Below are 15,814 nucleotides of genomic sequence, written 5' to 3'. Positions count from 1 at the left end.
TTGCCATGGGAACGCACCGGGCTCCGCCGCCCAAGGGGAAAAAGGGAGGAGGCGCGCCGGCGGATCCAGTGGGAGACGCTATCGCAAGATGGCGTCTGCGAGGCCGCGGGATGCAGAGTGAGCGCACCCCGCCGGGGGTTCTGCGAGGCTGCTCCTCTCCCCGCCGTCGCCGCCACTGCGGCGCCGCCTCTCCGCCTGCCATTGCGCCGCGGCCAAGCCTCCCCACCTCGTAGGTACCGGCGCCCGCGCGCGCTCCGCTTTTGCGCAGATGGCAGCGACAAGTGCCGGCTCGCCGAGGGCTAACGGGTTCCCCCTTGTCAGGGTGCGCTTGACAATAACGCGTGAATAACTTTTTTCTTGCAGCGGCCCCCTGCCTCCCGGCCTGCAGCCTCCCCGCGCCCGCGCCCCCACCACGCCCCTCCGACTCCTTGCTCCCTCGGAGGTGTGAGCGCGTCGGGCCGATGAGGTGATCTCCGGCCAGCCTGGGAGGAGCGCGTGGACCGGCGGGCGGCGGCGAGCAGTTGGCGAGCGCCTTTACAATGGCCCTGACCCTGTTTGGTAAGTGCAGCCCTTTGCCCGCGCCGCCGCAGGTGGGCCGCGCCCCGGGGCTCAGAGGTGGGGCACCTGGGGAAGGGGCGCCCCGGGCGGTGTCAGGCGCGGGCTGTGGCAGGGGAGTTGGGGCGCCCGGGGCGCCGGGCTAGCGCCTTCGCGCCTCTCCCATTGTTTCCTCTCCAGGCAGGGCCGATGGGCGTGTGCTCCCCTGACCAATTCTGGGCTGGGAGGCTCTGAGGTCCCTGTGTGTTTTGTAAACGGAAGGTTCTCTAAGATGCCAAGTTGGGAACGAAGTTAGCTGGCTGTTTCCAAGCCTATGTTTCTCAAGTCGGTAAATAAAGATCCTGGAAAGTTTATTTATTTTGACCAAGATGTCTGTGCATCCCAACCTTCCTGCAATTGCCAAATGGGTGTGTTGATTCCTGTTGGATTTGGGGGGAATTTTTTGGACTCGGTATATTCCGTTGGAAACAAGAATGAGTGGTGAACTTATTTTAATATTTGCTAAAATTGAAAATGTTTGCTCTAATGCGTTTGAGAGCAGATAGAAGGAAGTTGGTATTGAAGATAAGTGATCTCAGGAGTATATCCTTGAACATTTTACGAAAGTAGTAGTGTTTCTGTGATGTAGTTACTGTGACACTATTGTTTCAGCAGTTAATTAATTAAAGGTGTTTTGCTTTTCCCCCTCTCCCAAGAAGTCTGTAATGACAATGGGTTGGAAAGAAGGACCAAAAATACTTTATTTTCTTTTGCAAAAACAGATTGTGTTACATATGTATTTTGCTTTAAGAAAACTCAGTATGTGAAAATTTAGATGATCAAAGTATTCAGTTTTTCAAAAAAGAAAAGTACAATATGTACCTGATGGTTACCAGGATAGTAAGTTAATCACAACGTCAAGTTTCCAGTTACGTTTTAACAGTGTCATTTGATCAAGCATGTTACAGGCATCACATGACACAATGCTTTTTGATGTAAATACTTCAGTTTATTAATCTGCTGGAATCAAAGAGTTACTTTTATTTTTAAAATTAAATTTAGACCCAGAGAGGTTGTTTAGACTCAAGAGGGCTCATGGCCTTTTTGTGGCAAAACTGAGACTAGAATATAGTTTGTGCAAATACCTATGGTACTAGAAATGACATTTCTTTATTTGGTGTTTGTTGGTTGTCCATGAGTACTTTAAAAAATGTTTCTTCTTTCTCTGAAAGGGATAATAAAAATCTCCTGTTTTACAATATCTTGTATCAAATATGCATTACTTAGTAGAAGTATTTTTTAAGTGTGAACTTTTTTGGTATAGAGTTAAACTTTAATGAACACTTTACTCATAGTTGATACTTTCTTTTGAAGAAGCATTTATCTTACACTGTCGTAGCTAGTACATTGCGGTAAAACCTACTGTAGGAAATTCTCTTTTAAACTATTTTTGACTAAATTCATTTACCTTTCTAAAGAAATAGTCTGCGTTTTCATGGTTTATTTTCAAAGATATAATTTACAAATCAGTGACTTTTAAAAGACTGGCATTCTCAATGAATAAAATGGATAAATTGGGGAGACATGGAGTATATGATGAGGCTCCTTTGAATGAATTCCTAAATTATTAAATCTTTAACTACTGAAGGGGAGCGGGGGAGAAAAGGAAAAACATGGAATTTGACCTCTTGAGGAAGGTGAAAGAAACCACTCCCACCTCTCAGGATGAATAAAGTGTCTTTAAAGTTTTAAAGTCATCTTGTGGGAAAATAGAATTTGGTTTAAAAATCCAATTTGGTATTAAAGTCCAATTTTAAGTATTTCTCTGTTGTAAAGCAAAGTATATCTCTGTGCAGAGGCTATTTTCTCAGTAATGATAGAGCAACAGTTGATCTCAAGTGTAGTTGCACACCACTCATCATTTTGTTTAAAATGTGGATTCTTTTGTCCAGAGACCGACAGAATCTGCATTTTTAGAGGAACTCCCTTCTGATTCTTACACGTTATTGTGATTCTTACACGTTAAAGTTTGAGAACTGTTACATTAATGATAAATAGATTGGCTCAGACTTGCTCAGTTCAAAATAGTTCTTTGAATATGCTAAGAGTGGTCTCCAAGGGTTAGAAGAAATTGATTTTATTTTAGACATTACTACTTTTTAATTAATTGGCCTTAGAAGTGCCTCATATCTCTTCTTAATAACCAACTTAGAACTGAGGAACAATGAAATAAAGTTCTATGAGATGGTGAAGAGAAGGTAGGAACAAAACATTAGACAAGTGTGACCTTCTAATCATCACGGTCAGAGTTCCATAGAGTTTCTACCTAAGCTTCCCGGAAGTAACCCCTGCCAGGACACTGTCTTGTGTATATTGGGTGTGTTAGTTGGTTAAGCAGTTAAGGCTGGTTGGGCTACTGTAGTAAAATGGCAAAACCTGGGTGGCTTCCTCAACAGCCATATATTTCTCACAGTGTTGGAAGCTGGGAAGTCTCAGACCAAGGTGTCGTTTGGTTTACTTCCTCATAAGGGCCCCCTTTCTGGCTTGCAGATATCCCTCTTCTTGCTGTGTCCTCACATGATGGAGAGGGAGGGAAAGCAGCTTTCTAGTCTCTTCTTATAAGGGCACTAATCCCATCATGAGGACCTCACCTTCCTGACTTCATCTAATCCTAAGTACCTTCTAAAGGTCCATCTCCAAATACCATCACGTTGCAGGTTAGGGCTTCAGCATATGAACTTTTTGGGAGGACACAGTTAAGTGCATAGCAGCCAGCAATAGAGTCTTCGTGTTTTTGCTTTATGTTTTACATTTCCATCCAGTTTTTTTTTTTTTTTAATAATTGTAAAGAATGTTCTTTTTATAGGAAAAACTTTTAGTGAAAGTCAGATTCATTTTTTTAAAAAGGGAGCCTCTAAAATTACCCAATATATTTTTTACATTTATAGACTTTTTTTTTCACCCAAGTGTGTTATAGGAACTTAGTAAAGTACCTGTCAAATTAAGCTGAAGAGTGAAGACTGTCTTAGATATTGTCTTCACTATTAATCACCTTTGCTGCTTAAAAGGACATTTTTAGTGCAAATTTCCTTTTTACTCTAGGATGGAAGAACCAGATCCCAGTCCTTCATGATTTCACAGTCTCATTTGGGAATCGAAAATGAGTGCTATTGAAGGTCCAGGAATTAGCAAACATTTTTCTTCATCTTTCAAACGAACCAGTGATCAGCATAAATACAAATAATTTTTAAATCCTCAAAACTCTCCAAATGTGGTTCATAGTCTGGTCACTCACCTCTCCTTCCTGGTTTGACAAACCTCTCTAGCAGCGTGCAGGAAACGTGGGCCCTGTGTTAGAGCCGACATTCCAGAACTATGGTGTTTGCACCTAGGTATCGAATTCCGTGTGGGCTTTGTTCGAACTTCCCTGGCAGAGAAGTCCGTGTTGTCTGACAATTGCTGGGCTCGAGGGAAAGTCTCAGGTCATCTAGTTTAGGATTTGGGGGCTGAGGTACCAGCCAGAATATCCTGATTTGCTGCACTTGTAGAGCCTAGAACTGGGGGAAAAACATCCTGTCAGGTCATCACTTGGCAGGAATTTCTGTCATTTGTAGCTAAATGGAGCTCTGGTTTATAGCCCAGGACAGCTGGTGAGATTGGGAACTCAGTTATAATTCAGCTGGGCTAAGCTAGCCAAACCTGAATAACTCTCTGGGTGGAACTGGCTCTGGCATTGCCCCTGCTCGCCCCGCCCCCCTTTTTTCTTCTTACCATGTAGTCACCAACATCACCGCCGTCGATCACTTCTGATATTTAGGATTTCGCTGTAATTTCTTACATTCTTTCCTCAGTCTGTCCTACCCCCATGGAAGCCCTTCATTATGCTGCTTTATTTGGCATCATTCACTATCCTGACAACACCTGTCTGTGGGTATCTTTTCAGAGAGACTTTGGAGCAGTTAAATAGGGATGGAGTATTCTTTGTGATACAGTTAGGAAATTTTCTGACTTCCATGGCTGTCCTGGCAGACAACTGCACATTTTCAGTATGATTTATTTGGCCAAAAGCTCATTTTATAGGACATGTCCACTTGAATATACTCTCTGTTGCCATTTTAATTTTTCAGATATTCTCATCAAAAAGTATGAGAAGCAGCAGGGTGGTCTGATGTTGAAAGCCCAGCTACTTTTCTTAGAATCTGTCATCTTTTTAACTGTCATTAAAATCACCATCCTTATTTAAATGCTTGTCCATATTCTTTCTTTTACTGGTGTCAGAAGCCTAAAGTCTTGGCTTAAAATGTTTTCTTTTAATGTTTGGAGACTTGGTACCATGTAAGAGAGATAAAATAATTATAGTTATAACTCTGATAGTCACCCTCTGTGTACAGTGTAAGAGGAATATTGGTGGATGCCATCTTGAGTCACATCTGTTCCTGAAATAACCATCCTGTAAGCATTCTAATCTTAGAAGATAGTGATAAGTGTCATGACAAATTTTTAATGTATTTATTAAGAGTTTTAGTTTCTTTTAGATCAGTATTTCTCAACTTTTTTTTTTAAGTCACCTTCTGTAAGAAGTCTTTCACACAGTTTTTTGTAATTGATCTCTCCGTGAAACTTTAATATTCTGTTTATGGACTGTATGTATATTGCTCTATGTGTAAAGAGAGTAATTTTTCTTCGACCCCTGGAAGCCAAGTTTTGCTCCCTTGAGGGCAGTCTTACCCCCATTGAGAATACATGTTTGAGATTGATCTAAAGCAATCATAAGAGAATTAGAAAAATATTGTTTTATATGTCACATAATTCTGAAGGAGTGACTTAGATATAATAAGTTTTGCATTTTTTCACCAGATTGGTTTAACCTAAGTTTTAACAGTGTGCTTCATCTTGAGAGCAGCCATAACACAGAGTTCCTTGATTGGTCTGGGGTATGTGTAGCTTTTCTCAAAGTCCGTCCAGTAATAATAATATCCCCTGATAATGGGGAATTGGTGTTTTCTCAGTTTTATAAGATCAGTAACAGTACCTTTAAAACACTTTTTAAAATCTGTAATATATAAAATAAAGGGGCTTCCCCCGTGGCTGAGATGGTAAAGCATCTGCCTGCAGTGCAGGAGACCCAGGTTCCATCCCTGGGTCAGGAAGATGCCCTAGAGAAGGAAATGGCCACCCACTGCAGTATTCTTGCCTGGAGAATCCCAGGGACAGAGGAGCTTGAAGGCTACAGTTTATAGGGTTGCAAAGAGTTGGACATAACTGAGCAACTTTCACACTCACAATAAACTAAATGAAATCACTGTACTTAATTTTTAACCCAATGCAAGACAAATTCTCAAGCCTGGCCTTACAACCTATTACTGGTCATAAATCATTCTTACATATGAAATGATTCTTGCAAACTTTGATTTTTTTATATATTAATATAATCCTGCTGTACTTAAAATAGCAGCGTAGGAAAACTAAGAAAGGAGAACGATGTGACCATATTTTACATTGGAAAATGATATTAAAAAAAGAATCATGTCTGACAAAGTAAAGTTACAAATATGTATTCCTAATTTAGCGCCTTATATTTAAAAAGAAGGATGAGTACTTTGTGAATATCCTGAAAAGCATTGCTTTGTATAGTCTAAAGGGGTGAATTTTATGGTATGTGGATGATATCTCAATGTAAAATTGTATTAATAAAATTGTGGGAGGAGGGTAGGAAATCAGAATAAATGGAAGGAAAATTCACTTCAGTTAAACTGTAAAAGCCAGAAAGGACTATTTTTAAAAGAGTGGTTTTATATTCAGGAACCTTTAGAACTGTCCATGTTTTTAGAAAGTCTCTTTTTCCTTTTATTCCCCAAGGAACAAAAAACCAAAAACTGATAGGTTAAAATACCCCTACCTGTTTTGAATGGTTGTTTTAAATTTAGAAAAGCAGGCACTTCTTGGAAAGAGTTACTGCTGACAGCGAAGCAGTTTGAGGGAGAAGGGGAGATGAGTCAGGCCCGGCCTGCTGTCAGCTAATGGTGGTGTGGGGCCACCTCATTGTGTTACCCAGCTGCTCTGAAAGTGGCTCCTTTCCCTTTCCACTCTGACCTCTTACCTTATATATTTCATGTTGTAAAGCAAACAGAAAAAGGGTGTTGTTTAAGAAATACATTATCTCGCTGGAATAGATAGATCTTTCTGACCACAAGCTTGACATTTTGAAAACAGAACGGATCCTCCTCTTTAAACTGCTAAACTTGCCTGATTTTCCCATTTCTGCGATTAGCACATAGCTTCAGCCCTTATTCTTTCTGTCTTGAACCTCTTCTACAGAACTTTGTTTCTCAGGTCCTTAATGGCTGTGACATGACTTTGTCAGAGATGCTTTTTAGAATTTGAAATTGCTTGTACTAGGTGGGACAGACAGCAGATAGGTGGGTAGCTGTGGATTTCAGGGATATGTAAATATCTGCCGGACTGAAATACTTTTCCCTGTAGGCCTTTTATGGTGAATGCAGTTTACACCATTATATTAAAATTAAAGCGTGATTTTTTTAGTGTGTTACCTGTTAAGGAATAGCATGCTAAATATAGACACTTATCATCATACGCATGGAAGAATGGTTTTGATTTATGGACTGAAGATCTTAAAGCAGTAAGACAAGCAAGCATTTTGACTGAGGGAACTACACGGTAAGAGAAAAGGAGTGCAGAAGTGTTTGTCTGGAGAATGGGTCATTACTAAGAGGGACCCATGGTGTAGGTGGTGGTGTGAATAAAAGCTCAGGACATCTGGCATGAGGGAGGAGTGGACGGCAGAGTGGGTGAAGGAAGCAGAAACAGGAACGTACTCTCTCATAATTTTCCTGAGGAGTAGCTCTGAGGCCTGGGGTGTGTTTTCCTGTTCAGTGATTTGTTTACTCATGTTTGATGAATCGAGAGCCTAATATGTGCCAGATATTTATTAGTTCCTGTCCTCAAGGAAATTATATTTGCAGTTGAGGGCACAGAGGAAAATGTATAATGTGCCAGAGGGCTCAGGCTGTGAAGAAAAATGAAGCAGGGTGAAGAGGATGGGGCAAGCTGTGGTCAGGGAAAGCGTCACGGCAAAGGTGGGTTTTGAGCAGAGACTTGAGGGAAATAAGGGAAAGAGTTACGTGAAGGTGGGGAATCGCCTCATGGAACAGGCTTTAAGCCAGGGGTGTGCTTAGCCATTTTGAAAAACAGGAAGAAGGGCATCGTGGCTGGAGCAGAGTGAGCCAGCCGAAGTGCTGCCAGGTGAGGGCAGAGAGGCATCTGGTGGGCGAGGGGTGCTGGGATCACAGGTTATGAGGGCCCTGTCAGTACACCTCAGTGAGGACTTCAGATTTCACTCTGAGTGAAATCAAAACCCTGAGGTGGATACATCCATAGCATGTGGTGTGGAGGAAAAGGCTTAGATTTTGAAGTAAGAGCTGCCTTGAATCCTTTCTCTGCCAGGTGTCAGCTAGATGTCCCAGTCTCATTTTCCGTATATCTCAACAGGAGCTATTAATTTCCTGCAGAAATAAATGAGATCATGTATCTAAGATTCTTAATACAGTGATTGAAGATACGTAGTAGCTAATTTTATCACATACTGTAAATACTAGCAAAGATCCAAGATATTAGCAGAGTTTCTCCATTTGTTTATTTCACAAGTCTGTCAACCCACTTGGAAAAGTGGTTCTGCAATATTTCTGCTTGTATGTGTGGTTAAATACTTGCCACAGGCCACTGTAGACTTTGTCTGAGAATGCTTGAGACCTAGTTCAGTGAGGTATGGTGATGACCGGATAGACTTCTGATAGTGCTGGACGCTTGGTACTTCCTAGTGTGCTCTAAAAATGTAAAAAACCAAAAACAACACTGGCCAACAGGCAATGCTTACTTCTCCTTTGGGAGGTCATCCAGAATATAATCAGATCTAGCCTCAGTCCTCATGGCACTTAAAGGTATCAAGGAGTGTAAGCTCAGTGGCTGGCACATAGTAGGTGCTCAGTCCAGATTTATTGAGTGACTAAATGAATGAAGAACAAACATTTAATAATGGACTGTTAACTCTATATACTTACCTGTGAACAACTTTGTGTGCGTGCACAGTCATGTCTGACTCTTTGCAGCCCCATGGACGGTGGCTCACTGGGCTCCTCTTGTCCATGGGATTCTTCAGGCAAGAATACTAGGGCAGAGTTGCCATTTCTTCCTCCAGTAATCTTCCTGACCCAGGGATTGAACCCATGTCTCTTGTGTCTCCTGCATTGGCAGGTGGATTCTTTACCACTGAGCCATTCAAGAGCCTTGACTCAGTTTAAACATTTATATTTTTTCCTCCTTTATTATTTTGGGTTATTCATATTATATTAGAGTCCATAACTGGAAACTCAGACCTGCTTTTTAGAAATTTATTCAGTTCAGTTCAGTCGCGTCCGACTCTTTGTGACCCCATGAACTGCAGCACGCCAGGCCTCCCTGTCCATCACCAACTCCCAGAGTTTACCCAAACTCATGTCCATTTGCTTCGCTACCTGAAATCCTCCAGTGAGCCCTCATCACCATTAAGTCCAAATTCCCTACCTGTTTGGTTTTGTCTCTCATCACCTCCTCAGAGGTTGTTTCAGGCACACTGAACAACTTGGAAGTTTCCAGAAGGGATTGTACCCAGTGTGGCTGTGGCATCATTTTGCAAGCCTTTCTTTGCCTTAACTCCCTTCTACACATCTTGCAAAACTCACCTTGAATAATCATCTCTTTTAAGAGGTCTTTATGAGTTAGTAACGGCTTACCTGGTGGCTCAGATGGTAAAGAAGCTGCCTGCAATGCAGGAGACTGGGGTTTGATTCCCGGACTCGGAAGATCCCCGGAAGAAGGGAATGGCTACCCACTCCAGTATTCTTGCTTGGAGAGTTCCATGGACAGAAGAGCCTGGTGGGCCACATTCCGTGGGGTCACAAAGAGACATGACTGAGTGATCATCACAGCACCTTTTCTGCACAGGTAGTGCTGTATGCCCATCTGCCCTGGCACTTATGTGGTGATATAACGGTTAGTTTGTATTCCCCTGTATAACCCATTAGATGAAGTTCTCTAATGGGAAAGCCGTGGATTTCTTCTGTCTTTAGCAACCGCTGCATGGTTGAGGGCTTCCCCCGTGGCTCAGTAAAGAATCCACCTGCAATGCAGGAGACCCTAGTTCGATTCCTGGATTGGGAATATCCACTGGAGAAAGGATAGGCTACCCACTCCAGTATTGTTGGGCTTCCCTTGTGGCTCAGTTGGTAAAGAATTTGCCAGCAATGTGGGAGACCTGGGTTTGATCACTGGGATGGGAGGATCCCCTGGAGAAGGGAAAGGCTATCCACTCCAGTATTCTGGCCTGGAGAATTCCATGGACTGTATAGTCCATGGGGTCACAAAGAGCTGGACAGGACTGAGCAATTTTCACTTTCACTTTCACCATAGTTGGTGTATACTGACTACTTAATAGCTCAGCAAGAAATGTTTGAATGCATGTTCAGTGTTACAGTAGTCTACTATATTTCTTATATTTGGAAGTTAATTTTCAGGCCCATATGATATACACCCTCTATTTTTCATGATTTTTTGTTCATTTGTTTTTAAAAATTAAATTGTTATACCATCCCTTGATTCCACACTTTTATTATGGAATCCCCAACTGAAAGCTCACAAAGGCTTGAATAAAATGGAAATCTCTCTAGGAGCAGATTCTTTGAGGTGTAACTATAGTATTACTAACCACCAGCAGATGTTTCTAAATTATTTGGTGTAATTAGATAACAAATTCTACTTCATTAAACTATTGTTCATTTTCATTTCAATAGTACAAAAGAATTGCACATAATTTAGCTTGGTTTGTTCGTTTTACCCTCACAGTAGGGAACATAATCAAATTGAATTGGAATTGGAATTCAGTATGAAAATGGCTAACAACCTTTTAGAAGTCTGAAGATAAAAACAGTATTATCTTTTTCTCATAATCATAAATTTGTGTGCTACAGGAACATTCCTGTTAGTTTTGGTGTGTTTAATAGAGCAGATAAAAACAACAGTTCAGCATTCATATTTTTTAGTGGAAAGATTTAAAAGAAAACTTTTGTTTATTACTTATTAATACCCCTCATTGTTCAAGAAAGAATTTGAGGTGGTTTCCAAAAGAATCCAATGCAAGGGGATTGAAAATAGTAAGCGTGGGAATTCCTTCTTCTCTTGTCTTGTATCAGTTTCTTCCTCTCCCCTGAATCCTGGGTGGTTTCCTCCTGATGACAGCCGTGCTTTCCTGTTCTGTGTGAGAAAGCCTTTCCTTGACGTTGGAACCCTCACATTACAAGCAGTCCTGAGTTTTTAGAGGCCCTCTTCTTACTAGAGATCTACTGAAACGGCATTTGATGTGCCCCACCTCTTCTTTCTGCACAACTGCTCTTTCACTCTCCTCTATACCCTGTCTTCCCAGCCACTGTATTTTATCATAATTGATTGTAAGGCATTTGTGAATGTCATTCATTCTCTAGTGAAAACAGATTGACAACTGTGAAAGGAAAAACTGTTCTGACACTTAAAACAACAAGGAAGACTTTCATCAAGACTATTGCAGTGGGTGTCAAGATTATGACAATAGGCAAGAGAGATGAGGCTTAACTCTGAATATGAGAACAAGTGGGGTTTTATAAGTCAAGGGGCAGGTTGGTGGGGGGTGATCAGTGGATGGAAAATTACTAAGAGGAAACAAGGGTTGGGGGAGTTTCTATTAAACTGACCTAACAGGATTCTTGCTGAGGGCAGGCCAGGTGGTCAGATACCGAGTTAGGGGCAAGGAATTTGATTAAGATATCAGGAGGGATTGAATATCAAGGGTGGGGGATTCTTCCTAAAGTGCCTTAGAATTCTTGCTTAAACTGGGCAGTGCAGGCCTGACAAGGCTGAGCCCTTAAAAAAGGGGCGCAGAAAGTGAAAGTGAAGTCACTGAGTCGTGTTTAGCTCTTTGAGACTCCATGGACTGTAGTCTACCAAGCTCCTCTGTCCATGGGATCTTCCAGGCAAGAGTACTGGAGTGGGTTGCCATTTCCTTCTCCAGGGGATCTTCCTGACCCAGGGATTGAACCTGGGTCTCCAGGAGATCTCCTGCATTGTAGGCAGACGCTTTACCCTGAGCCACCAGGGAAGTCTTAGAGGAGCCTAGCTAAAGTTTGGTCAAGAAGAGCCTCCTCTCACAACTACCACCTTCCATTCTGCTTCTGTTTGGAAGTGCTTTATCAATTCGTAGCCAGTAAGCCGTGGCTTCTCCTTAGTCCTCATGTTTGATCTTTGCACTGTTTGCTGTTTTTGATTGCCTCTGTCATCTTTAAATGTTTTTTCTCATCTTTCAAGCATTGTATTCTCCAGCTATTCTTTTCTTCTTTCACTGTTCCTCAGCTCTCTCTCATTTGCTCCCCTGTCACTGCTTTTCAAGAATGGACCTTCGTTTCTCACTTGGGAGTATCTAGGCTTCCACAGTGCCCGTGGCTGGGTGATTCCCAACTCTCCATCTCCAACTCTGCTCTTCCATGCCCTACAAATCTCTGTCAGGATTTCCTGTAGTTACATCCAACTCCACACGTTCCCAGCCCCAAATCCTTAGCTTTCATCTTTCCACCCTCTCTCCCTTTTCTCTAGTGCACGTTAGCTGCCAAGTCTCTCAGTTTGATCTTTGCAGTAGCCTCTGATCTATTCCTTTCTCCATATTTAGCTCTCTCGGTACCACGGTTCATGCTCTCCACCTCCTGCCACCCATTCAAAAGAAATCCCTTCATCTTCTGAACTCTTTATCATTTTATCCATGAATCTCCTGTGACATTTGACAGTAGTTATGTATCTTTATCACATCTTTTCTAGGCTGATGGTTTCTGTAAGGGAAGAGTCATTCTCATTTCTGTACTCCTTACCGTGCTCGGCACCTTGCTTCACACGCAGTGGGTACTCAAAAAAATATTTAAGTGAATAAAAGAGTTTTTAAACCACAGTACTTATGTAGTTTAACAATATCCAGGGTAGAAACATAAAGCAGTCTCTCATTTTTTCTATAACTTCATGATACTTTATAGTAAGTGTATCTCAGAATCTCTCATATATTTTTGTTATCTGATGGTCTTATTTTCAGTCTTTAAAGGAAGAAATATTTGTATTTCTGCAGTACTGATTATGATTGTTTACTTTGGTTAGCGTGACTTTTCCCAGAAGTTTTTGGTGAAATTCTGGTCAAATTTATACTGCTTTATATTCTGTAAAAATCATCTTAATCCTGAGAAAGGGCACTAAGCAGTAGTTTCTGCAAACACAAGGCTGGTTAATCCAGGTTGACTTGCTGGTCCTTTAATGTTGCACTGTGTCCATATTCTCCTGAAAACAGAAATGTCCTTGTGGAGAGACCATTTTCAAGTAAGAGAAATGATGAGTTCTCCTGGTTTCATATGTGTTCTCTGCTCTTTGAGACTTTCTCAAGCCATTAGCAAGGAGATGGTGAAGAGCTCTACTTTGTTCGGGGTCCTTTTCAGACCTTGCATTAGCCAAGTTCGTAGGATGTTTGCATATTGGTCTGCCATTTAAAAACTGGCTTATTAAGTGTTTCTAAAGTTGCTGAATAGAAGTCACTAAGCAGTTGACCCAAAAGCTCATGCTACTGATTGTTTTTCAGAATGTGCCAAAACCCAGAAAGAAAGGTGAAGTCAGTGGTTTATAGGAGATTTTATGTATTGACAATAATACTTTATTTAGTTATTATTGACAATAATACTTCATTTAATACTTCATTGACAATAATACTTCATTTAGTTGTGAAATTTGTTTATGAAATTGATTTTGCCACTCTTATCAGTTGTTTTTGGTGATCCTTCTTAGATAAATCTTCAGATGACATTTGTTAATGTTCTCAGATTTTAGAAGTGCTCATTATATATGTATGCAAAATATATTGTTAAAGATGAGAGCCATAAAAGAAAAATTCATGCGTTTTTTTCGACTCATAATGTTTAAAAGTGAACCAGAGACTTTTAAGTTCTATAATCTGAATAATAAATGATTCTCATCTTGTCAGTTCACTCTTTCAGTTGAACTTAAAAGGATAAAGAACAAGAAAAAAGAACAAGATGGATTAATAATATGGGAATAAAAAGAAAGGAAGAAACAGAGGTTGCTGTACAGTAGGGAGACTTAGCAAATACTTAGAGGCAGAGGCTTGTCATCTCGAATTTTCCAGACAGATGGCTCTGTAGTTCTCTGGAGAGACGAGCCTTTCTTGCGCCGCTCTCTGCCCCCACCTGCTGTTCTTCGGTTTCTCCAGACGGGGGAGCTCCTGCTCTCTTTTCGCCTCAGTCTTTCACGCCGCTTGGGGAAAGGTGAGAGGAGGGACCAGTGTCTGCCCCTGTGAGACTTCCTTCAGCTCCAGCTGCCTTTTGACTTCACTCCTCTAATCAAAACTTTTCTCCTTTCGTCTTGTTCAAGTATCATAATTGACCTGAGGGAAAACAGAGACATTTGAAAACTTAAAAATGATTTTTTGAAGTAATTTTCACATCATCAAAAGTTAGTACTAAGTCTCTACAGAAAATATCCAGTGTTTTCAGGTCCTATAATAAGCTATTCTCAGTTACCTGAAGAAGGAACATTATTGTATGATATATGTATTCAGTTCAGTTCAGTCGCTCAGTCGTGTCCGACTCTTTGCGACCCCATGAATCGCAGCACCCGAGGCCTCCCTGTCCATCACCATCTCCCGGAGTTCACTCAGACTCGCGTCCATCGAGTCCGTGATGCCATCCAGCCATCTCATCCTCTGTCGTCCCCTTCTCCTCCTGCCCCCAATCCCTCCCAGCATCAGAGTCTTTTCCAGTGAGTCAACTCTTCGCATGAGGTGGCCAAAGTATTGATATGTGTACTAGTGTTGGATAATTTGCAAAAGATCTGTCCCAAGTAGGTTTTTTTTTTTATTAGTAAGGTTACATTTTAAATAAATGGGTACTTTTTTTTCCAACAAGAAATGGGAGTGCTTTTACAATGCAAACTACAGCTTTTTTTTTTCCTTTTTAAAAGTTTTTTGAAAAAAATTTTTTTTGGGGGGGTGACTTTTTTTCAATTCTTAAAAAAATTTTTTAATTGGAAAATTGCTTTACATCGTTTCTGCCATACAACAGTGCAAACCTCCTAAGCCTCCCTCCCCTCCCCTCATCCCACCCCTCTGGGCCATCACAGAGCTCCAGACTGGGCTCCCTGTGTTATATAGCAACTTCCTACTAACTATTTTACACGTGATAGGTATATATTTGATATGCTGTATAGCATGTGAAATCTTATTTCCTCACCCAGGGGTAGAACTCATGCCCCCTGCGTTGGAAGAGGAGTCAACCATTGGACTGTTAGGGAAGCCCCAAACTACTACTCTTTGAAGAAATAAAATTTTAAAATATTTTTATTTTATATTGAAGTATAGTTGATTTGTGTTCTAGGTGTACAGCAAAGTGATTTACGTATACATACACATGTATTTTTTTTTTCAAATTCTTACCTGTTTTTCAAATTCTTTTCCCCAGTTTTGTGTGTGCCCAGTTGTGTCTGACTCTTTGTGAGCCCGTGGACTATAGCCGTCCAGGCTCCTCTGTCCATGGAATTTTCCAGGCAAGAATACTGGAGTGGGTTGCCATTTCCTACTCTAGAAGGATCTTCCTGACCAAGGGATCAGACCCATGTCTCTTGCATCTCCTGTATTTGGCAAGTGGATTCTTCCCCACTGCACCACCTGGGAAGCCCCATGTTGTAAATTGTCATTCATAAAGCTAATAAAGAGTTTTGGTGGGTATAAAACTCTTAATTGTAGTGGGCCAAAGAGAATGTATTTTGGGGTTGGTGGTGAGGCAACTGTAGGCCACTATGTAAATTTACGGTGTTAATATTTCATCTTTAATGTATGGAAAAAACTATACAGTTTCTAAGTCTAAAAATAATCATATGAACACGACTCTGGGGCATTTTCCTTCACATTAGTCTTTTGGGGTTTTTTTTCCCCGTGTACTTTGTACCTTAACGTCAAATTAAGCTTGTGAACTTTTGCATATGAGAGACAGACAGACAGACAGACAGAGACACACACACTGAATCTATGGATGTATTTGTTTATTCCTGAGAGAGAGAGAGAGAGACACACACACACACACACACAGAATCTATGGGTTTATTTATTTATTCCCCTAAACACACACACACAGAATCTATGGGTGTATTTATTTATCCC

General features: G+C 41.2%; 1 protein-coding gene across 1 annotated transcript in view; it reads left to right on the top strand.

Annotated features, from left to right (window-relative positions):
- The first annotated feature begins 231 nt into the window (after window positions 1-231).
- Window positions 232-15,814, top strand: part of CHN1 (chimerin 1) — a 205,669-nt gene continuing 190,086 nt past the window's right edge. Inside the window, exon 1 of the mRNA XM_040228198.1 lies at window positions 232-558. Coding sequence (XP_040084132.1) covers window positions 540-558 — 19 coding nt within the window. The 5' untranslated portion in view covers window positions 232-539. The remainder of the gene's footprint in view (window positions 559-15,814) is intronic.

The sequence above is a fragment of the Oryx dammah genome, unplaced genomic scaffold, assembly GCF_014754425.2.
Source record: "Oryx dammah isolate SB20612 unplaced genomic scaffold, SCBI_Odam_1.1 HiC_scaffold_27, whole genome shotgun sequence".
Classification (NCBI taxonomy): domain Eukaryota; kingdom Metazoa; phylum Chordata; class Mammalia; order Artiodactyla; family Bovidae; genus Oryx; species Oryx dammah.
The sequence above is the reverse complement of the archived record's forward strand: the minus strand, read 5'-3'. Positions and strand labels throughout refer to the sequence as shown.